Source organism: Neoarius graeffei, chromosome 12, assembly GCF_027579695.1.
Source record: "Neoarius graeffei isolate fNeoGra1 chromosome 12, fNeoGra1.pri, whole genome shotgun sequence".
Classification (NCBI taxonomy): domain Eukaryota; kingdom Metazoa; phylum Chordata; class Actinopteri; order Siluriformes; family Ariidae; genus Neoarius; species Neoarius graeffei.
In genome coordinates this window covers 81,494,824-81,517,078 of record NC_083580.1, presented here as the reverse complement: position 1 = coordinate 81,517,078, position 22,255 = coordinate 81,494,824, and the positions used below count along the sequence as shown (strand labels likewise).

The 22,255-nt window shown below is 43.1% G+C and overlaps 1 protein-coding gene across 1 annotated transcript in view; it reads left to right on the top strand.

The window, feature by feature from the left end:
* Nucleotides 1-22,255, top strand: part of kif4 (kinesin family member 4) — a 39,929-nt gene that overhangs the window by 2,418 nt on the left and 15,256 nt on the right. Inside the window, exons 5-20 of the mRNA XM_060936533.1 lie at nt 4,416-4,505; nt 4,619-4,785; nt 6,650-6,744; nt 6,824-6,943; nt 7,372-7,547; nt 8,233-8,294; nt 8,486-8,618; nt 8,956-9,014; nt 9,118-9,223; nt 9,529-9,654; nt 9,732-9,917; nt 10,070-10,173; nt 17,304-17,448; nt 17,545-17,655; nt 18,126-18,209; nt 18,334-18,447. Coding sequence (XP_060792516.1) covers nt 4,416-4,505; nt 4,619-4,785; nt 6,650-6,744; nt 6,824-6,943; nt 7,372-7,547; nt 8,233-8,294; nt 8,486-8,618; nt 8,956-9,014; nt 9,118-9,223; nt 9,529-9,654; nt 9,732-9,917; nt 10,070-10,173; nt 17,304-17,448; nt 17,545-17,655; nt 18,126-18,209; nt 18,334-18,447 — 1,878 coding nt within the window. The remainder of the gene's footprint in view (nt 1-4,415; nt 4,506-4,618; nt 4,786-6,649; nt 6,745-6,823; nt 6,944-7,371; nt 7,548-8,232; nt 8,295-8,485; nt 8,619-8,955; nt 9,015-9,117; nt 9,224-9,528; nt 9,655-9,731; nt 9,918-10,069; nt 10,174-17,303; nt 17,449-17,544; nt 17,656-18,125; nt 18,210-18,333; nt 18,448-22,255) is intronic.

Below are 22,255 nucleotides of genomic sequence, written 5' to 3'. Positions count from 1 at the left end.
TCTAGGGCATGCCAGAAAATGCCAATAAAAGATGCGTTATGGATGTGACAGAAAAAGTATCACTTTTCTTGGGTGACTGTACATTTTTATCAAACTCTGTGAAATCGTAAACCTAATGTCGAAATGGAGATATCCATTTGATAGAGGGGTCCAAGGTGAATATTAAAAAATCTTTGTTTAAAATATTTTGTATTTCATGCAGAGTTTCGGAAGGAAAAGTCAGCGTTATGGATGTGACGAAATTGCATTATGGATGTGACGCGTCTGAAATAGACATGGCATATGTTTAGAAAATCAGCGATTTAACCACCATAACCCTTTGAAAAACTCTCTAAATATCAGCTAAAACTATCAAAGTTCTTAAATGATATTTAGGATGGCTATTGTTTTGCTGTTTTGTGGATTTTAGCATACATTTCTGTGGCTTGTGGCAATAATATGGAATTGTACATGATCAAAGTTGATTTTAGCTTGGGGTTTACATTATAAGAAAGAAAGACTGACAGTGACATATTAGGTTGGTTACAAATTGGTTCAGCTTATTCACATCTGTAAAATACAGGCCTAGGTGATCTCTCTGGGAGTGGTTTTGATGTATTACATGTTGCTTTATTTTTGCATGGTGAGGTTGACATTTACATGGAATTGCCCATTACGGAAAAAGTTATGAACGGATTGCTCTGAAGTTTTTTCCAGAGGTGTGACTGGGCACAAGTAACAATCCATTAAATTTTGGCGGTGAGCCGGATCACCTTCTGGATCCCGGATCTTTTTAAAGGATTCTTGGCGGAGGTCTGCGCTCTCCGAGTGCTTTTCTAGTTAATCTTTTGTGAGAAATCAGTGTGGTTTCTTTCCTAATTGGTGGCGACATCACTACACTACAGTCATGATTTAAAGGCTCAGTTTATTTAACCTCCAAGTAGAAAAACCCAGATGAAATGCCACCTCTAATTGGAAAGGCAGTAAATATAAGTCTGTACTAATGATCAGGATCTGCCCAGGTTCATTACCCCTTCTGAAAACTTGCCCCCCTCCTCTCACTCATCAGCAAAATGCCCAACGCTGATCCTGGATGTCAGACCTGCGCCTTCTCATTATCAGTGTTATCCGTATATGCAACACTGGTGTATATTGTATGTCATCTCATTATCTGTAGCCGCTTTATCCTGTTCTACAGGGTCGCAGGCGAGCTGGATCCTATCCCAGCTGACTACGGGCGAAAGGCGGGGTACACCCTGGACAAGTCGCCAGGTCATCACAGGGCTGACACATAGACACAGACAACCATTCACACTCACATTCACACCTACGCTCAATTTAGAGTCACCAGTTAACCTAACCTGCATGTCTTTGGACTGTGGGGGAAACCGGAGCACCCGGAGGAAACCCACGCGGACACGGGGAGAACATGCAAACTCCGCACAGAAAGGCCCTCGCCGGCCCCGGGCTCGAACCCGGACCTTCTTGCTGTGAGGCGACAGCGCTAACCACTACACCACCGTGCCGCCCTGTAACAAAGCTGTCAAACATAATTACTTGTTCTCTATTACGCTGTGCGCGGTTGGATGCGTGTACACAATCTTTTATACAGTAAACAATCTCCTTTTTAAAATGTTGCATACACATAAGGAAAGTGAGTAAAATGTATAGAACACAATTTAGTGTGCCTGTGTAGGGTTTCATGGTAGCTGCGGGGTCTTAAGTCTTAAATTTAATATTCCAATTTTCAGGCCTTAAAAAGTCTTAAACTGCTTTGCCCAAGTCTTAATTTTTTAAACAAAGGTCTTAAATTTACTCGTACTATCCTACAATGTGAAAATGTGGGTTTTGCGTAACATCAGTGAATATTTCTTGGAGCATAAAGAAACAATATTGATATATTTTCGCACCGGCGCAATCGTCGGAATCCGTGGTGGAGAGGAGACTCCGCGAATCGCAGCGTGGGGAAGTGTCGTTTTAATCAGCAGTGGCTTTCAGATGAAAGATATCGTGATTGGGTGAGGGAGGTTCCTGGAAGCGACGTTGAAGCAAGAGGCTGTGTTTGTCGAAAGACCTTCAAGTTGTCCACTATAGGTCATTTCGCTTTAGAGTCTCACATGAAGAGCTCAAAGCACATTGCATCTGCCCTCCACTGCCACCAGCCCATCGCTCAGTTCTGCACGGTTCAATCTCCGAATGCACCTGGAGTTGGCACTAGCACCACTGTCGAACGTCAGCCAAGCCAGACATCATCGGCAAGGCTAGCAACAACACAAGGGCCGAGCAGTGGCATGATGGGCGTCGGTGGAACCCCAACACTTCGGGCAGAGGTGCTCTGGATTTTAAAAACAATTACGGAACACCACTCGTACAGCTCGAATGAGGGCATAAGTGAACTCTTTAAGGCTGTGTTCCCAGACTCAGAAGTCGCTACAACATTCTCCTGTGGAAAAAACAAAACGTCTTGCATAACAAAATTCGGTCTTGCTCCTTATATAACGAAGGAGTTGGTCAAAGACGTTAACGAGGCAAGTGGTGGATTCGTCGTAAGGTTCGATGAAAGTCTAAAGACGACGAAAAGTAAACAAATGGACTACTCTCTATATCTATCTATCTATCTATCTATCTATCTATCTGTGTCTCTCTCTCTCTGTCTCTCTCATATATGTCTATCGCTCGCTCTCTCCTGTCTGTCTCTCTCTTAACTGTCTACCACTCTCTGTCCTATCTATATCTTTTTATCTTTCCTCTCCTCTCTCCTATCTATCTCTTATGTCTGTCTACCACTCTGTTATCTATCTATATTATGTCTATTGCTCTCTCCTATCTATCTATCTATCTATCTATCTATCTATCTATCTATCTATCTATCTATCTATCTATCTATCTATCTATCTATCTATCTATCTATCTATCTATCTATCTATCTATCTATCTATCTCATTGTCTCTTATCTATCCACCTCCACGTCTTCCCTCCCTCCCTTGTTTACTAGTATTTACATTTCTTTTTATTCTTCAAAATGTAAAATGGTTGAAGCAAGTTGAATGCTGGGAAACTAAGACAGAGTTTGTCTGTTTATCATCTCTGGTCATAATTAGTCTAGAGACAGTTCTTTAGGCCTTGAGTTGGGCCCTCAGTCTGGCTTTTTGACTGGTGAGTGCACGCCATTGTACCAATGTATTGGTACGCCAGTTGCATTTTTGTGCACCTTTAAGAGACTTGCCATCTATCTATCTATCTATCTATCTATCTATCTATCTATCTATCTATCTATCTATCTATCTATCTATCGTACAAAATATAAAATGGTTGAAGCAAATGCTGGGAAACTAAGACAGAGTTTGCCTGTTTAGAGTGTTGTGAATGTTTTGATATTTGATTTAAAAAAAAAAAAAATACACCCACATCACTTTTTTATTTTAAGTATCGTCTCTGGGTGCACGGTCATAATTAGTTCAGAGACAGTTCTTTAGGCCTTGAGTTGGGCCCTCAGTTTGGCTTTTTGACTGGCGAGTGCACACCTTTGGCATTAATGTGTTGGTATGCCGATTGCATTTTTGTGTACCTTTAAGGCCGTGACGTGGACCCTACGTTGTGCTCCTTTCTTCCAGCTTTAGACTTGTTTTTTTTTTTGTCTTGAATGTGAAGATTCGACAAGCAATGCACATAATGACTTAAGTATATAACTTTTTTTTTTTTTTATAATGTTTCAAGTAAAAATACTTTTGTCATTATTGGGAATTTGATCTGGTGTTCTATGACCGCATAATGGGTGCGACGTAGGTCTTAATTCTCATTTAAGTGGTCTTAAAAAGGTCTTAAAGTCTTAAATTTATGGTGGTCAAACCTGGGGAAACCCTGCGTTTATACACCACTGACTGAAGGTCAAATTCCGGGACAAAATACTTGCTTCTGTCATTCTACTTTCCACCTCCTGAATGGTTTGAATGATCATCTTTATATTTACGTTTGTCTTGATGATCTGTACGTAAGTGTATAGTCTTCATTGAGTTGCTGATATGTGATTGGCTGAATATTTGCAATACATGCGTGCGGTGACCACCGGTAACTCGGACTTTCCTGCTTCCCACATTTGAATGTTCATGCTAACTCAGACTTCTGAAGTTGAAACTGGGATTAGGGGGAGAGGTTTGGTTTGTACTTGATTTATTTTTAGTGGGTGTGAATTCACTGTTAACAAGAGAACACTTCCATTATTGGTGCCACCATGTTGAAATGATCTCACAGAACTGCAACTCGGAAGTCATATCTCGCAAATCTCAGAACTGCCAAGTAGGAATCTGAGGGGAGGAAGCCTTTCAAATGTATTGTTTAGAAACTTCCCAGTTCCCACTTTGTCCTGAACGCGGTGTTATTAAATGAGTCACTGGGAGCGTTGCAGTATAACGTTTTATTATTGTATGTTGTTCCAGATTTACAACGAAGAGATTTTGGATCTTCTCTGTCCATCAAAGGATAAACCAGTTATTAGCATCAGAGAAGATCCAAAGGAAGGCATCAAAGTGAGTTTGAAACTTGACCTGAGAGAGCTTTGATGAATGAGTTGTACAATTAATTTTGTTTTATTTCAGCAATGAATACTGAACACGCAGATCTCAATGATGTGCTGCTGCAGGTTGTAGGTCTGACGGAGAAGGAGGTGTTCACCGCTCAGGAGATGGTGGGCTGTCTGGAGATGGGGAACTCTGCCCGTACCGTGGGCTCCACAGCCATGAACGCTGCCTCGTCCCGTTCCCACGCCATCTTCACCATCAGCTTGGAGCAGCGCCGCGGAGGAGACAAGTGAGTCAGTTATACGCTTCAGCGGTGTGTGAGATTTGTGCCTCGTTTGCATGAATTGATTTGATTTTACTCGTGTACCAGTGACTTTCGTTAATTCTGTCTTTCTCGTGGGAACAAAAGTCAGCTTTGTTTGTACAGCACTATGGATTTGGGCAGCTCTGAACCCTGAAGGGTTGCTCTTCTCTCTCCCTCCCCCCCCCCCCCCCCCCCCCACTGTTATTTTTCTAAAGATCTCAAATGGCCCTGTTCCCTGAAATAAACAAATGAGGAGTAATTTTAAAAACGGTTTATTTGCAAATTTTGGAGTCCAATAGACTATTTCTAGGTAAAATGGAGCTGCTGGATGTTTTTAAGTAATTTGTATTAAAAACAGCAGCTCTGACCGTAGTAACATAAATCACAGGTATGTTATTGTTTCTGTAGTAACTGTTCCTTCACAGGGACTAATAATAAAAATGATGGTTGATGTGGTGAAGCTTTCCGTTAGGAGACACTTGTGGAAGGAGTCTCCATTGTCAGAGTTTTGTAATGATCTGTAAATTCTCTCCTTTTCAGGGCAGAGGAGTTTACATCAAGAGTTCTATGTTTTGAGTAACATATGTTGCTTTTTATTTTCCTTATTAATGTCAAATGGAGAATAAAGAGAAGCTGGTGATGGAGTTTATTTATTTAATAGCTGCTATAACGCTAGTGACAGCTAACTTGACTTGCAGATGTCTCAACATTAAACCTAGCTGTAAATGGGGAATTTTTTTTTTCTTACTATTACAAACACTATAGAAAACTGTGTAGAAATGATGGTTTAAGCTATCATCTTCACTTCATCACTTTATTCCACGTCTCGTCGCCATCTAATTATGCTGTGCAATAATATTGTCCCAAATAGTAATATCCATTTTATTTCTCTCTCCCTCATTGTGTACAATTATGTTCATAGCCTGTGTTACTTTACTTTACTCATGTATTCCAGCCTTGTTAGTTATATTATGCTGTGCAATAATGTTCACTACTAGTACGATATTTCAGTTGCCAGTATCTTATTAGTGCAGTATTGCTACTTCAGGTGAAGTGCTACTCTTATTTAAGTTCCTTTATTTTGCTGTGCACACTACATACATGGCCTGTGGTGTGTGTTTTTTTTTTTTTTTTTTTTTTTTTTTTTTGGGGGGGGTGTTACTGTCCATGCCTGACCCTTTTCTATCTGTGAGCTGCTGGAACATGTACATTTTCCCCCAATGAGGGATGAATAAAGCTTATCTCAAATTGCAGAGCTGGGGGGGGAAAAACACCCAGTATGAGAACTTGCCTTCTGTTTGACAAGCAACCAATCTAAATGGTCAGTTTATCAACACGCCCCTTCACAAAGTTGCGTGCTTAGTTGTAACTTGACTTTCAAGTAATTGAATGTCTGAGTGCATTTGAAAGTGACATCATGACATTCCTTGGTAATGGTACACTTTAGTTTTTGTGTGTGTGGGGGATTCAAAATGTTATTCAACTCCACCCATCGAACAACATGTACATCTTGCCTAAAGTGCCTTTTTAATAAAACTATAATGGCTGTGGTGTTGGGTGCAGGAGGGATAAGACTTCTGGCCATACTGGTATCTGACTTTGATCCACCTTACATCGTTCTGTATACATCACTGCTGTGCATGGTGTGTTCTTCCTTACTTGATGCTGTTCATGTGATCGCTCGTCCCTTGATTCTTCCAGTGTCAAAGCACACCACCTAAATGAAGTGCAATCTCATGGTGATGAAGAGAAACTGATGGCATGAGGAACAATTTGAGCCATAAGATGGAGAACTTTTCTGATTTAAATTGTGTTTTTTTTTTTTTTGTTTTTTTTTTTTTAAATGTAGAAATGATGTCATGGTCTCCAAACTGCACTTGGTAGATCTTGCTGGATCCGAGAGACAGAAGAAAACCAAGGCTGAAGGAGATCGTCTCAAAGAAGGTGAGGAGAAAGGGATGGGGGGGTTACTTTGATCACGGCTGTTGCAGCAGCTCTGTAACTGCATCTGTTTTATGGTTAGGAATCAGCATCAACCGAGGCCTGCTGTCTTTGGGGAACGTGATCAGTGCTCTTGGAGACGAGAGCAAAAAGGGCACGTTTGTACCTTACAGAGACTCCAAGTTGACTCGTCTGCTGCAGGGTGAGGGATTTGTAAAGTTTTATGATCGGAAAGTATTCAGATATTTAACCCCTTCATGCTCTTCAGCGTAGCATGTCCTGGTACAAACTTCTACACACAATCCAAAACCTAATATACTCTTGTACCAGACTCTACGATAACTGGGTGGGTGGGGATTTAATTTTATTTTAAGTTTTATATAAATATTGTAGATGCTCATTTTGCCTTAATGAGCTGCATCATACAACAATCCTAAAATGCATACATTTTGTACATGTCAGGGATCTTGCTTGGATTTTTGTCCATGTGATTTTTATTTTCTGTAACTTTGATTACTAAATATTTTAGACCTGAAGATGTTAAACCATTTTAATATTTAGTTGGCCTGAGGAGTATCATTCCTGTATGTTTGAGTATTAATTAATTATTCCCCCTGCCCCTTTTCACAGACTCGTTGGGAGGGAACAGTCACACCTTGATGATCGCGTGCGTCAGTCCGGCCGACTCCAACATCGAGGAGACCATCAACACGCTGCGTTATGCAGACCGTGCACGTAAAATCAAGAACAAGCCGATAATCAACGTGGATCCACAGGCCGCGGAGACGAAACGGCTCAAGCAGCAGGTACTACAGTGGATTAATTTAATGGCACATGATTCTGTGCATTGAATGGGATTGATCACGTTTATGCATGAGGTGTATATTTCCAAACACGCACACCTGACTGTATCTATGCAGCACCCTCTAGTGGTAGGGAAGTGTACTAGCTGGTAAACTGATGATGCAGTGCTTTCATCCCACTTACTGACAATCATATGACCATAACTGAGTAATTGCTGATTTCAGTGCTCACAGGATTCACAGATGGAATGTGAAGTAAAATCACAAGGATTGTTTTAGAATGATGCCTTGTTTGCACATGCAATCTTATAAATAGATGCGATTATACTAGACAGACTGCTGGCAAAGTGCTAAATAAGCCTTATTTTGGTCATGCAACTATTGCTTTACTTTAAGGTCATCCCTCCTGACAATAGACCTTGACAGTTCCATGCTGTCTGTAAGCACAAGCAGACTACTGTGCTTTTTAAAGGGAAGTTGTTTACCATATTTGGCAGCTTGAGGGCATTTCTTTATGCAAATGAGTGTAGCCATGTACAAGCAAATTGTGTGTTGGTGGTTTTGATCACATGTAGAACTTGTTCTATACTCGCTTTGATAAATGAGTCCCCTGAACACTGTAGGAATGTTGGCTCGATGTGATGAATGAACGTTATCCAGTAAACTGTTGATCTGCTTTGTCCTGCAGGTACAAGAGCTTCAGGTGTTATTGTTTCAAGCTCGAGGAGGTGTGGCTCCTGTTCTTTCAGGGTAACCATATGTGCAAATTTGTTTACATAGAACTGTAGAAGATATCTGCATGTACATGTTTGCCACTTTCTTCAGGTGCTAGAATATCGTGTCCGTTATGATCAGACCGATTAGACACAATTTATTAAGCATCCAGGAAAGGTGTTGTTCCAGGTTTTGGGAATTCTAAACATCAAATGGTGGTTCTGTAGGTCTGAGGAAGCGGAGAACATGTCAAAGATTGTGGAGCGTAACCGCAGTCTAAAGGAGGAGAACAGCAAGCTGAGCCGAGAACTGAGTGAGGCTGTAGGACAGACGGCCCTCATGTGCGAAAGGATCATCGTGGTATGTGTTTTAGTTCAAGTACAGAATTGATGCTGGGTGTCCCGCAAGACTAGCATCATAAGAAGGGTTTTTAAAAAAAAAAAAAAAGACCAAGAGTTTATTTGTAGAATTTGTTCAGTAGTTCCTTTCTATTAAATTCTTAGGAGTAGAATTATTTGGCTTCATTCTTTGCCCAGATGCATCATGGTCTGTAAAAGTATAAATGACAAACCTTTCAGGCTGTAGTTGTGCATATTTTAGTGAGAAGCTTGCTTTGATGACCCAGTTTAAGTCCATAAAGTGTGTGTGTGTGTTTGTTTCCTATCCTTGGATGATATCTGGATCCCCCCCTTGGTAGACGGAGCAAGTCAATGAGAAACTTCAGAGCAAACTAGAGGAACTGAAGCAGCATGCTGCGTAAGCTTGAAGTGGCATCAATCACTGACTTTTTTATTAAAAATTTGTATTCGTTTCTGTGGATGTAACGACTCTGACTCTGTATCCATGACTTTTACTTCAGGTGTAAAGTGGACCTTCAGAAGATGGTGGAGACCCTGGAAGATCAGGAGCTGAAGGAGAATGTGGAGGTCATCCGAAGCCTTCAGCATCTCATCCTGGAGTTACAGGTAAGAGTCAGGAGCTACTGATGGATGCTGGACTTCATTGGAGTCGGAGTCTGATTAAATCTGTTTTACAGTCATTTTTTACACAATATTCAGTGATTATATGTTCATTAGAATTATAGTCCCGTCCCCCCCCAATGATTAACTGTGGTTAAGCTAGCAATTTTTAAAACTCTGTTCTGAATGATTAAATCATTAATCAAGTTCTTTTTCAAATTGATTTGTGATCAGAGGAAACAATCCATCTTGCACTAGTAGAGCATGCTGTCAGATTTACCGTTTGTGGTGCTGTTTATCTGTTTCTGTAGCATGAGGGTGCAGGGATCGCAGTCACCATCGATGCCATGACCTCCGGCAATTCCACGTCTCTGGAGGTCGAGGCAGAGGACAACGCTGCAGACATGAGCCAGAGTCCTGCCACTGGATCACCTGTGGTATGCTTTTAATATCAAAGTTAACTGCACAGTTTGCTGTAGCCATTCTGCAACCTCATGTTTTCCTTCCTTTTCAGGCCAGCAATGCTGAAGCTCAGGACAAAGACTCCCCAGAGACGTTCACTACCCAGCATGCGCTGAGGCAGGCTCAGATGTCCAAGAAGCTCATTGAGCTCAACGAAGTCCTTGCACTTAAAGAGGCATACGTCAAGAAAATGTGCCAGAATGACAGTCACTTGGAGCCTATACAAGCAGAATATCAGGTAGTAGATTTATTACTTGTACTCTAAGCAAAGGATACACTCTGTAAAATGAGCACGTAGTCCAATTTTGTGTTTTAGTCTTTGGAGATGACAATCCTCTCCCTTACTAGCCATTCAGTTACTTGATTATTGTTTTATCCAATTACTCTTAGGAGAACATCAAAAACCTCCAGGCTGAGGTTGGATCCCTACAGAAAGAGAAGGAAGAGCTGATCCTCGCACTGCACTCTGCAAAGAAGGACACCAATCAAGCAAAGTAAGCTCATGCTAATAATACAGCTTGTATGATGTTGATTTCTCCCGCCATCCACTTGCAATTAATCAGATCATCACATGGGAGTAAAAGGAAATTAACATGGAGTATTTCCACTGTTTCAGTTTTGGAGTAGGGCAGGGCTATTCAAATAATTTGGAATTGGGGCCAGTTCATGAATCTGAGGCAAAATAAGGGGCCGGAGAATACAAGTAATCACAGTAACAAATAAAGAAATTACAACAACATACTGAAGGAGTCAATATATTTTATAAATGCAGAACAACATTAGCCTGGCTAACGCAACTTCAAAGCTCTACGAGCTATTGGTCTGGCAAAGATATTAAGCCCAACCGTTTCCCAGAGCCCGTGGTTGACCCGCCTCCCTGAAATGCCTCAGTTTGCTGCTGGTTGAAGCCAGAAAAGGCTGTGACGAAGCTTAAACCAATCACATCACTCTTTCCTTTGACGTATGCGACGCGACGGGGCTAACTGGTAGATTAAACTCTTACCGAAGCCGGTCGGGAGCAAGGCGAAAACGTCCTTCCTTTCAATAAATACCTCCAGGGCTGCTCTTTGCTCCGTTTTCAATGAGAACTTCCCGTTGAATGCCTTCAATACAGCATGTACCGCCGTGTCAAAGGCTTGCCGCTGCTCCATGTTTGTGATGTGAATGAAGCGCTTCCGGCATAGATTCTGTAAACAATCTATGGCTTCCGGTCGCAGTTCTACTACATCACTGCCTTGAACACGCCTCTACCCAGGGCCGTTGGAGATGCTCAAAGTTGATTGGTTCCCGATTTTTCGGGAGCTTGGAAGAGCTGTAGATAGCTTGCCTGGCCAGACTAAGCTCGCAACAGGCCCTCGTGTTGCGTCACGCTTAGGATGGGCGGGCCCAGGCTAGAACAACATGTGCACATAAATCCACACATGGACTGCTACTGTAATAACTTTTGTCTATTTTGAACATAAATCAGACATCATAACAGTCCATCAGTCTAGGTCAGCCATATCACAGATACTTAAGATTGCACTCATTTAAGTGAGAGGCACCATCAAATTTATCTCCAACAAAAATAAAACCAAAGTGCATACTGTAGTATGGTACAGAAAAGAATTACAACAGCATAACAGTGCGTGGTATTTTATCAAGGCAATATATTTCACATTGCACCCAGTTTAGGTGAGCCATATCAGTTGTTTACATTTTCATTAATTTAACTGACAACTTAAATTCCAAGTGCATCAACAAATAGAAAACCAAACTGCCATGACCGAGTCCATGGTCTCTTTTAACTCACCACTGAGTTTGGCACACAGGAGGCTTTGGTGGATAAAGCAATGTAGTGATCTCATCTGCGGAGCTGTAGAAGATCTCGCCGGTGGTCTGCCCCTCCAGGGGAATTAAACCAAGCAGATCCTCGCGAAAACATTCTCCATTAAAAAATCGCACACAGAGACACGGCTGCACAACATCACTGTTATCTGTCGACTCATCCACGGCCAAAGACATCACCTCAGCTTGTCCAAAAGCGTCTCGAAAACATCCGATGCAAGGGACTCGACTCTCCTCATATTTGACGTGTCAGATATTGGAATTTGCTTGGTCAACTCTGTAACGCTTTTTCGTGTTCTCATCTGTTACCACCTCATCAATGGATGCCAGCATACACTCCTGACTGTCTCAGTCTGTAAACGGCTTTTTCTTTTTTCCCAATATCCATGCCACTCGTAACGATGCCGCCGTTGCTCACTCTCGATCCGTACAAGTCCGGAACAATAGCCGACGTCTTTGCTCATAACAAAATGTAAGCCCCGATATCTTCTGCTTCCGAGCGGCAGAGCCCGACTGGAAAGTAGTGTTAAAGTTAGCATGCGTTGTGTTAATGTCTTCTCAGGGCCTGTTTACACGAGGACGCTGTCGGGTAAAAACGACTAAATATTTTATCGGAAGTGCCTTTCGTCTACACGGGGACGGCGTTTCCGAGGCTGAAAAACGGAAAAAATTGAAAACGCCTTCCAGAGTGGATAAGTTAAAAACAGCCCCCGTTGCATATCCGTCTAAACTACCCAATACGCGAAACTCTGCTCGGATCTGCTCACGTCGGGTACGCGTTTACGTCATACATGTGTCATAGACTGCACATGCCGGCCTGGGAAGTAAGAAAGTAAATAAAGTAAGAGCATGTCTGATTACATCGATCCAACGGACCTTCAAGCTGCTCTGGCAGTTTTAATAAACGTCCAGGAGTCCTTCGAACATCTATACCGAATCTGCACATGTACCGTTAATGAACAGAGGCGGGTATAGTATGCTCTTACTTACCATAGCCAGAGTAGTCAAAGTTTTCGCGGCGCAGATGTGCAGATCAGACAAGACGGAAGACGTTGTGCATGCGTGCAGACATAGCAGAGGTCTTTCACAGCACCACCTAGCCGCCTGGCATGCACATCCAATTGAATTCCACACGTTTATGCGTCACTGTATAGACGCAGATTTCCTCCTTGAAAACGGTCGTGTAGACGCCGAAAAAAGTGAGAATGAAAATGGACTTTTGCGTTTTTGTTTCAGACCGTCCCCGTGTAAAGTGGGCCTCAAATTATACTCTTTACACACGGCGAGGCACTCGTTGCAGATTAAGCACACAGGCTTCGTATCGACAGCAATAAACACGTATTTCTCCGTCCATTCATTGTTGAAGTGCCTGTTCTCAGAGTCAGTTTTTCTTTTCTTTAAGGTAGAGAGAGATCTTTTGTCTCGTTGGTTTGTCTTTTTGCTTGAAAGAAAGTCAGAGCGTTGCACTAGACCACACCACGAATGGCGATTTTTGATTCATCATTTAAATGACAAATCAAAAATAGCCATTCGCGGAAGTCGTGAGGTCCCCCAAAATATATGTCCGGCTAAAACCGCTATATTTTACCTGTTTTTCCACCATGACTTAAATGTGCGCGCATACCGCATGTGCTATGAGACTATCCATATTTAATAATTACAGTACACTCTAAGGGCCGGTACAAAATTCCTCAGGGGCTGGACCCGGCCCGGGGGCCGCCAATTGAATAGCCCATGAATAGGGGACCGTGTAGTAGTAATAGCAGTTGTGGAGTCGGGAACAGCTTACTAGGCAGAGACAGTCGCAGGTGTTTTTTTTTTTTTTTTTTTTTTTTTTTTTTTTGGTGCAGTAAACAAACAATGGGTGCATTTTTCAAAATCCTTTTACTAATCACTTGTTTAATGTCCTCATGGCCAGCATTTTCATGGTTCTGCTGTTCAGAGTGTTTGAGCCTGACCAGTGCAGGAGAGAAAGTATTTAATCACTTACTAATGAGGTTTTATTTATTTTATTTTTTTTTAAATCAAACTGCATCACTAATATAGAAACCAATTTTAATGGTCTTGAAATCTAGACACTCTGTTTCCTGTGACAAATTAAAAGCACCACAAGTCCAGTGTATAGACCCTTCCCACTGACGTCACCGGAAACCAGAAGTAAACAAACCCTGCGCCATATTGGAAGACCAACAAACTTGTGATTAGGGGGAAATAACGGCAGCGCGCGGAATTTAAACCCACGAGGCACTTGATTCATCATAAACCTACAATGGTAAACTTTTGTGCTGTGTTGGGGTTCCAACAAAGCTGATGGGAAAGGTGAAAAGAAGTCGTTCTACAGAATACCAGCTGTGATTGAGACACAAGCAAACCAAGGAGCTTTCTGCCAGGAGACAGTAGAACAAAATAGCAGAACAAAATGTCTGGACACAAATCAGGTTTTCAGAAAAGGAAAGAAAATAAACGCAGGGTCAAATACAAAAAAGGAGGCAGAAAAAGCAAAACGAGTTAAGGTAGGACAAATGGTTACTTTTGTGAGGCAGCCCGCCGTGGCTGCCTGCAGGCTTATTTATTATAGCCCATTTAGTTAAAATAGTTGATCTAAAATGTTTATAGTTATGTGATGGTTGTCCTCAGTGTTCAAACTATGCCGATATTTTCGGGGGGTCCCTTTTTTTCCCTGGGGGGTGCTTGCGCTTGTCTCAGAGCGCGGATCTCCAAACACGAGAAGCCTATCTTACGCACATATCACGCGGACTCCACACCTCCACACACGCATCGCGTCTGAAGTCATAACTCATCAGGGGAAATCGTGTCCGCATTGGCATGTTCAAAAAACCACCTCGCGTCAACAATGATACCACACGCAAGAAAAAAAACAGTCAGGCTACTCAACAACCAACCTGGCAGCAGCAGTCGTTGTCATATCGGTTTATTTTATCTTTGATGTAAACACAACACTTCGGATATGCAAATGCTTCCCGTTACACACGATTGCTATGTCAATAAACATCATTTTGCCAATATTTTAGAGACCCCCCCAACATTTCCCAAATCATGTTTTCAAGGGATCTCATGTCTGTTTCAGGGGATCTCGGATCCCCCGAGTACCATCGCCACTACTGGCTACGTTATCTCGGACGAATTTATGAAGTTATATAGTCAGTTTTCTAAAATAAAGATCAATGTTGGCAAAATCAAGCAAACAGAAGTATATAGATACATATCTCACGGTATGCAGCCAAACTGGCCTTGATTGGGGGAATTGACCCCTATGAAGTGGACAAAGATGCATTTTCAAGTGACTATGCAGGGCTGCCAAAGCCTGAAACTGACTTCATCAAACTTTAAAGGCTGTCTGATATATACAACTTTATATATTCACAGCGTGTCTTTTGGTGGATGCCGCCTGAATCGCGCAGATCCGGGTTTTTTTTTTTTGGGGGGGGGGCGTTGGAGTGTCTGATTATAATTTCAAAGTAAATTCTGTATTAAAATTACTAAATAAGCAAATCCGTTACAGTCCATGAAACAGGAAGTATAAGGATGAGAAAAAAACAGTTTAAATCGGGAAGCTGCGCACATTTGCGCAGTCCTGCACACCGCTTGGGCTGCGCAAATGTGCGCAGCTTCCCGATTTAAACTGTTTTTTTCTCATCCTTATACTTCCTGTTTCATGGACTGTAACGGATTTGCTTATTTAGTAATTTTAATACAGAATTTACTTTGAAATTATAATCAGACACTCCAACGCCCCCCCCCCCCCCCCCCCCCCCTTAAAAAAAAAACCCGGATCTGCGCGATTCAGGTGGCATCCGCCAAAAGGCGCGCTGTTTGCATCCCAAACACATTAAATCATACAGAATAGACCTAAAATGTTTTTCAAAAATGACCCTCGCGTGAGTTAAGTGACAAGTGTCAAATAGAAACGTGACAAACGAGTGATATTAAGTGTACATTACAATGTAAACGTACACTCAGTGGTTCCAGTTAGGCATTCTCCAGAGATTGTTCACACGATGTTTTTGTTTCCAAAAACAAACTTAAACACAATTGATTGTTTATTTAAACAACTTACCACTTATAAAATGATCGGAGCAGACTTTGCTGTGTTTGGAAGGCTGATAATCCTTGCGGTTGATTCTCGCAAGCCATAGATTTCTCCTTTGTATGCTGAGTTTTTGTTTGCTCGCCTTTGTGCTCCCGTACAGTGGGAATTCCATAAAAGCTCCGCTTGACGTCATCATCTGACCTATTACGACAGCCGTGAATACAACAGGTGTGCACCATTGCTAGCTTTAAATAGTAATGTAACTATAAATGTAAATAATATATAAATGAATGTAACTCGCACGCTACAATCTGTGCTCAGTGACTCGTACAGTAAGCTAGCTCTCCAAGATGGCCGCCACCAGGGAATCACCGACTCTGTGACGTCATGTGAAAACTATCTATCGGGGAGTTCAAAATGGAGGTCTGCGCAGGTCGGCTTTTTCAGTCCCGCTTGCGCCCGCATTGTGCAGTCCCGCTCCTGCCTGCACCCACAAAGAATTATGATTTTCAGTCCCGCTCCCACCCGCGCCTGCCATGTTTTGTCCCGCTCCCGCCCGCAAATCCCGCATGATGCAGACGTTCGCGTTATTTCTCAGGAAAGTTCTTGTCTTGACACAGCGTGATGGTGCCCCGCCCCCTACTTTGAGTGGATTTGAGCATAAATATCTACAGCTCACGTTCACATTTATTATTTACCTTGTTTCTGAATTCAGCATGTAGTGTGTCTCTAATAATAATTAGTGCTGTCAAGCGATTAAAATATTTAATCGCGAATTGCACATTTTTGTCACATGAGAAACCATTGTAATTCTCTGATCAGCATAAAGTGAATGGGCTTGCTTTGTACCATGAGTGAAGTGATTTACTGCTTGAGTTAAGGCCAATTTATGCTGACAACCCAGTCCTCGCAGACGGTGTCGCAGATAGCGTCTGCGTAGCCTCCCCACCTTCGCAGACGCTCTGCGCGCACCTCCCAAAAATTGACCACCGCAGAAGCCTCGCAGACGAGGGCTCTGATTGGTCCACTCTACATCCGCTGTACACGCACTTCCGCTTCCCTACTTTCCCGGTTTGTTTTGTTTTCACTACCGCCATTTTTAAAAACACGAGCAAAGATGGAGCAGCACGAAGAGCGGTTGATCAAGGAAGTACATACATCTATACGACTCCAGTTCTAGTCATTATAAGTAACCGGAGGATAAACACTCCACTAACCACACTCACCAACTACTCCTAGCGATTTCGTGACTTCGCACCCCCTTGCGTTGTAGCGGTGAATAACATCGCGCACGCCTATTACTCCCCGCTCAACGATAAATTACAACTGTCTGCGAAAAGCTATCTGCAAAAGCCTTGTCGCAAGAGCATGCAGAGGCCTTTAGTCTACAACTCTAATCAGAGAGACAGGTTACACAGTGACGGTAGGCTTGACTCAATGCTATCCCAGAAATCCTTCCTGTAATATGCAAATTTGGCCGCCTCTGATTGGACAGCCAAATTTGCATATTACAGGAAGGATTTCTGGGATAGCATTGAGTCAAGCCTACCGTCACTGTGTAACCTGTTTAAAACACGTTTTTAGTTAGCGGGACTGCAGCTTATCACCGCCCGCGCCTGCATATGTGCACTTCCGGTCCCGCCCGCAATGAGCTTTCAAAATTTGTCCCGCGGCTGGTCCCGCGCAGTGTGATATCGTGTCAAGGTGACATGCTGATTCTTCAGACTTCTTTCCACACCTGCACAGGTTGAGTGAGCAGCGCAGGAAGAGGTTACAGGAGTTGGAAAGGCAGATGACTGAGCTGAAGAAGAAACTCCAGGACCAGTCAAAGCTTCTGAAGCTTAAAGAGGCCTCAGTGCGCGATGTTACTAAGCTTAATCAGGAGATTCAGGTACGTCACGGGGCCGAAGCCTGTAATGCTAGAAGAGTTCAGAGATGTGTCAAGTGTGCTATTTAGTGACCTATTTTTTTTTTTGTGCATGTGTAGGCTATGAAGGCCCAGCGAGTGCAGCTGATGAGGCAGATGAAGGAGGACTCTGAGAAATTTCGTATTTGGAAGCAGAAGAAAGATAAAGAAGTTTTGCAGCTGAAAGAAAAGGTGTCTGTCTGGAGTTCTGGCTGTCTTTGTTGTGCTCTCCACACCACTAACAAACATGAGTAACTAATTGGATAATGCAAGCTAGTTTGTGGATTAAACAGTGAATGCTCTTGTAACTCCGTCTTATTTATCCAAGATTGTTCTGTGCTATATAATTTGCAACAAAGCAGATCTAGTCATCAACTACCTGGTTAACATTAGCTAGCTTGCAAAAACTAATTAAATTGAATGTAATTTCACTTACAAAAAAAGGCATGTTGCAATTTTAAGATGGAGATTAAAAACTGAATGTGTTTCTGTGAACCTGTTTGCATGAAACAGTCACCGATGGGCTGATTAGGCATGATGAAGTAATAGTCTTAAAATTTGATTCATGAGAATAGTGGTACTAACTGTAATGATTTACAGTACCAGAGTTAAATGTGGACCAGGCCTGAGATTGAAAGTAAATATTTCTAATCTCATGGTAGGATCGTAAACGGCAGTATGAGATGCTGAAGCTGGAAAGGGATTTCCAGAAACAGGCGAATGTTCTGCGACGTAAAACTGAGGAGGTAACGTTTGCACTTAAACACAGACGACCTTTCAGCTGATGATTCCTGAAATAGAAAATGACAAACTGATCTGTTCAGGGGAAATGCTATAACTGGGTTAAGCTGTCTGTCTGTGATCTCTCAGGCTGCTGCAGCGAATAAACGCCTGAAGGACGCTCTTCAGAAAAGATGCGAAGTGGCTGAGAAACGCAAAGAGACTCAGAACCGTGGTATGGAGGGAGCATCGAGTCGAGTCAAGGTACATCGAGCTTCTAACATGTCTGTGAAGATTCTCAGTCATCCAGGTCCTAGTAAACTGTGGGTGGTAAGAGTTGAAGATTTGGACTTGCTTGAAGATTCTTGAAGACATTTCACCTCTCAACCGAAAGGCTTCTTCAGTTCTGCCTGACTAATAGGGAGCATCAGGTATTTATCTTCTCATGGATGAAAAGCAGTCCTGAGGTGTCACTCACTACGTTTACATGCACATAGAGAGAATCGAATTTCTGCCATTGCTCGACTGAAATCGAAGTTCAAAATGCCATGTATACACCTTAATTCGGCTGAAATTGAACCGAACTTGATTTGTCGGAATCGAGCTACACGACCTAGTTTATGCGATTTCTGCCGAGCTACTTTGTGCATGTATACCCTATCGAGCTAGTTGTCGAGCTACTTCCGGAAGTGACGAGTGACGAGACCACAAGCGGGAAACACAACAGCCTCGGTCGGCATGACAACAGTAGTAGCGAGCAGCAGAAGAGGTCAGGAGGAACAAACGAAGAAGAGAAAATGGCGATGTAGAGCTCTCTGAAGTGTGGGTGGAGCACAGAGGACGTCAGGACAAAGCTTCTGGTACTAATAGGCTTTTTATTGTCAGACTTTTCAGTTTAACAGCCTACTTTTTATTCTTGAGAGAAAAAAAAACACGCGCGCGCTGTGTTCTAGTCCCGGGATGAGCTCTCCCCTCTGCTCTCCCTCTGCCTCCTTAAATAGGGCGCGGTTACTGGGAAGACGCACAAACACAGGTTAATTACCGTCAGGTGTAGTAATTCTGCCACTCACCTTCCCTGGCTCCGCCCTCCTGTCACAGACCGGCGCTTGACCACGCCCCCACTGCCACAGGCAAGCAGAAACGTGCACTTCTGGAGCAATGAGGAGACAGAGTTCATGCTCATTCAGCTTAAGGAGTTGAATATATTAAAATTCATGGACGGGAGAAAAACGCGCAATGGAGAACACGGAACTGATAACTTTGTTTACACTCTTGAATAGCTCTTCTTCATGATGACAACTGGAAGTGTACCAACACGATGGGGCGTGTTGCGCCACCTGTGGCTCAGGTGCACAATGCACCTCACACAATAGCCCGATTTCATTGTGTGCATGTAGGATTGGATTTCCTGGCACCCTGCTGGGACCAGCAGCTCGATTACCGACAGCAGCTCGATTTGGATGTGCATGTAAACGTAGTTATTGAGTCATCCTGTTGGTGTGGGTCACTGGGGCTGGGTGTGAACGGCCTCGAGAGTCGTTGGGGTGAATGACCCACACCAACAGGATGACTCAACGACACTTTAGGATTGCTTTTCATCCATGAGAGGATAAATACCTGATACTCCCTATACATAGTTTTCACATGACGTCACAGAGTCAGGGATTCCCTAGTGGCGGTCATCTTGTGGGTCAAGCTTACCGTACGGGTCACTGAGCACACATTGTAACGTGCGAGTACAAAGTCTTCAAAAGAACCCAAGCAGGCTATTTAAAGCTAGCAATGGTGCACACCTGTTGTATTCACGGCTGTCATAATAGATCAGATGATGACGTCAAGCGGAGCTTTTATGGAATTCCCACTGTACGGGAGCACGAAGGCGAGCAAACAAAAACTCAGCATACAAAGGAGAAATCTATGGCTTGTGAGAATCAACCGCAAGGATTATCAGCTTTCCAAACACAGCAAAGTCTGCTCCGATCATTTTAGAAGTGGCAAGTTGTTTAAATAAACAATCAATTGTGTTTAAGTTTGTTTTTGGAAACCAAAACATTATGTAAACAATCTCTGGAGAATGCCTAACTGGAACTGCTGAGTGTACGTTTACATTGTACACTGACATGGTACTGTAATACCACTAATGGATGTAAAAATTTGTCTTAAATCAACTCGAGATATATATGCGCAGTGTTGAGAGCTCTAAAATTCCAATGTTTACATACCTTGGCTGTAATTGGGACACGACTGTCACTTGTTTTTATATGGGTAACTTCACGGACCCAGCCACAGACAAAATAATTGTATGACTCCAGCGACTTGTATGCTTTGAGGTCGTCAAGTGTGTAGGCACTTTTACTATTCACGAAATAGCTCACAATATCAGGGTACGATATGGATGGCAGCCCTGCATAGTCACTTGAAAATGCATCTTTGTCCACTTCGTAGGGGTCAATTCCCCCAATCAAGGCCAGTTTGGCTGCATACCGTTGTCGTGAGATGTCGTCCAATGTATCTATATACTTCCATTTGCTTGATTTTGCCGACATTGATCTTTATTTTAGAAACTCGTCTGAGATAATGTAGCTGGTAATGGCGATGGTCCGTTTTGTTTGCCCCACAAGATGGCGGCTGGAGGGCGTTCCCCGGAATGCCGTGACGTCAGTGAAAACTATCTATTAGTCAGACAGAACTGAAGAAGCCTTTCCGATGAGAGGTGAAATGTCTTCAAGAATCTTCAAGCAAGTCCAGTTGCTCTTTTTTAACCACCCACAGATCGAGCTTCTAAGCATGGACAGAATTGATCAGTATTGTTTTGCAGAGGTGTGGGTTTTTTTTTAATTATTTTATATTTCAGAACTCTTTATAAAGATTTAGATTAGATAAAACTTTATTGATCCCTCATTACAGATAAACAGAGAAGAAATAGAGGAAAAACTTCTAGATAAATTAAATTAAGTATTTACAAATATAAAAGAATAAGATATGGGGGAGGGGGGAGAAGTGGGGTTAGGGTGTGTGTGTGTGGGGGGGGGGGGCAGGAAAGATATTACACATTGTATTGCTTATTGTCAGGCTAGGCTACTGCTCCTTCCTGTCCTCTGTCCTCCTGTTCCCCCTCCTCCTCCCCAGAGAGGAGTTGTACAGTCTTTTGAGTCTGTTCGTCCTGCACTTGGGAAGGAGCATTCTGTCACTGAACAGGCTCCTCTGGTTGCTGATGACGGTATGCAGAGGGTGACTGGCATCGTCCATGATGTTCAGTAGTTTGTCTATAGTCCTCTTCTCTGCCACCGTCACCAGAGAGTCCAGCTTCATGCCAACCACAGAGCCAGCCCGCCTGATCAGTTTGTCCAGCCTGAATGTGTCCTTTGTGCTGCCCCCCAGCACACCACAGTGTAAAACAGGACACTGGCGACCACAGACTGATAGAACATCCACAGGAGTTTCCTGCAGATGTTAAAGGACCGCAGCCTCCTAAGGAAGCATAGCCTGCTCTGTCCCTTCCTGTATAAGTGATTGGTGTTGCAAGTCCAGTCCAGCTTGCTGTCCAGCCACAGCCCGAGGTACTTGTAGGAATCCACAGCCTCCACCTCGACTCCCTCGATCAGAACTGGTCGTGACTTTGGGAGGTCCAGACCAAGGTCAGTGACCAGCTCCTTGGTCTTCGAGGTGTTGAGCTGCAGATGGTTCCTGTTGCGCTACACAGCAAAGTCCCTCGTCAGGCTCCTATACTCCTCCTCTGTCATCACTGATACACCCAATGATGGCTGTGTCATCGGCAAACTTCTGAATCTGAGACAGCTCAGAGTTATAGCAGAAGTCTGCAGTGTACAGGGTGAAGAGAAGAGGGGCCAGCACCATGCCTTGGGGTGCTCTGGTGCTGCCAATCAGTGTCGGACATGATGTCCTTTAGCCTGACGTACTGCAGCCTGTCAGTGAGGTAGCTGGAGATCCAGGTGACCAGGCAGGGGTCCACTCGCATCCTGTTCAGTTTGTCCTGAAGCAATAGGGGCTGGATGGTGCTGAAGGCACTCGAAGTCCAAGAAGAGGATCCTCACTGTGCCATTTCCCTTAT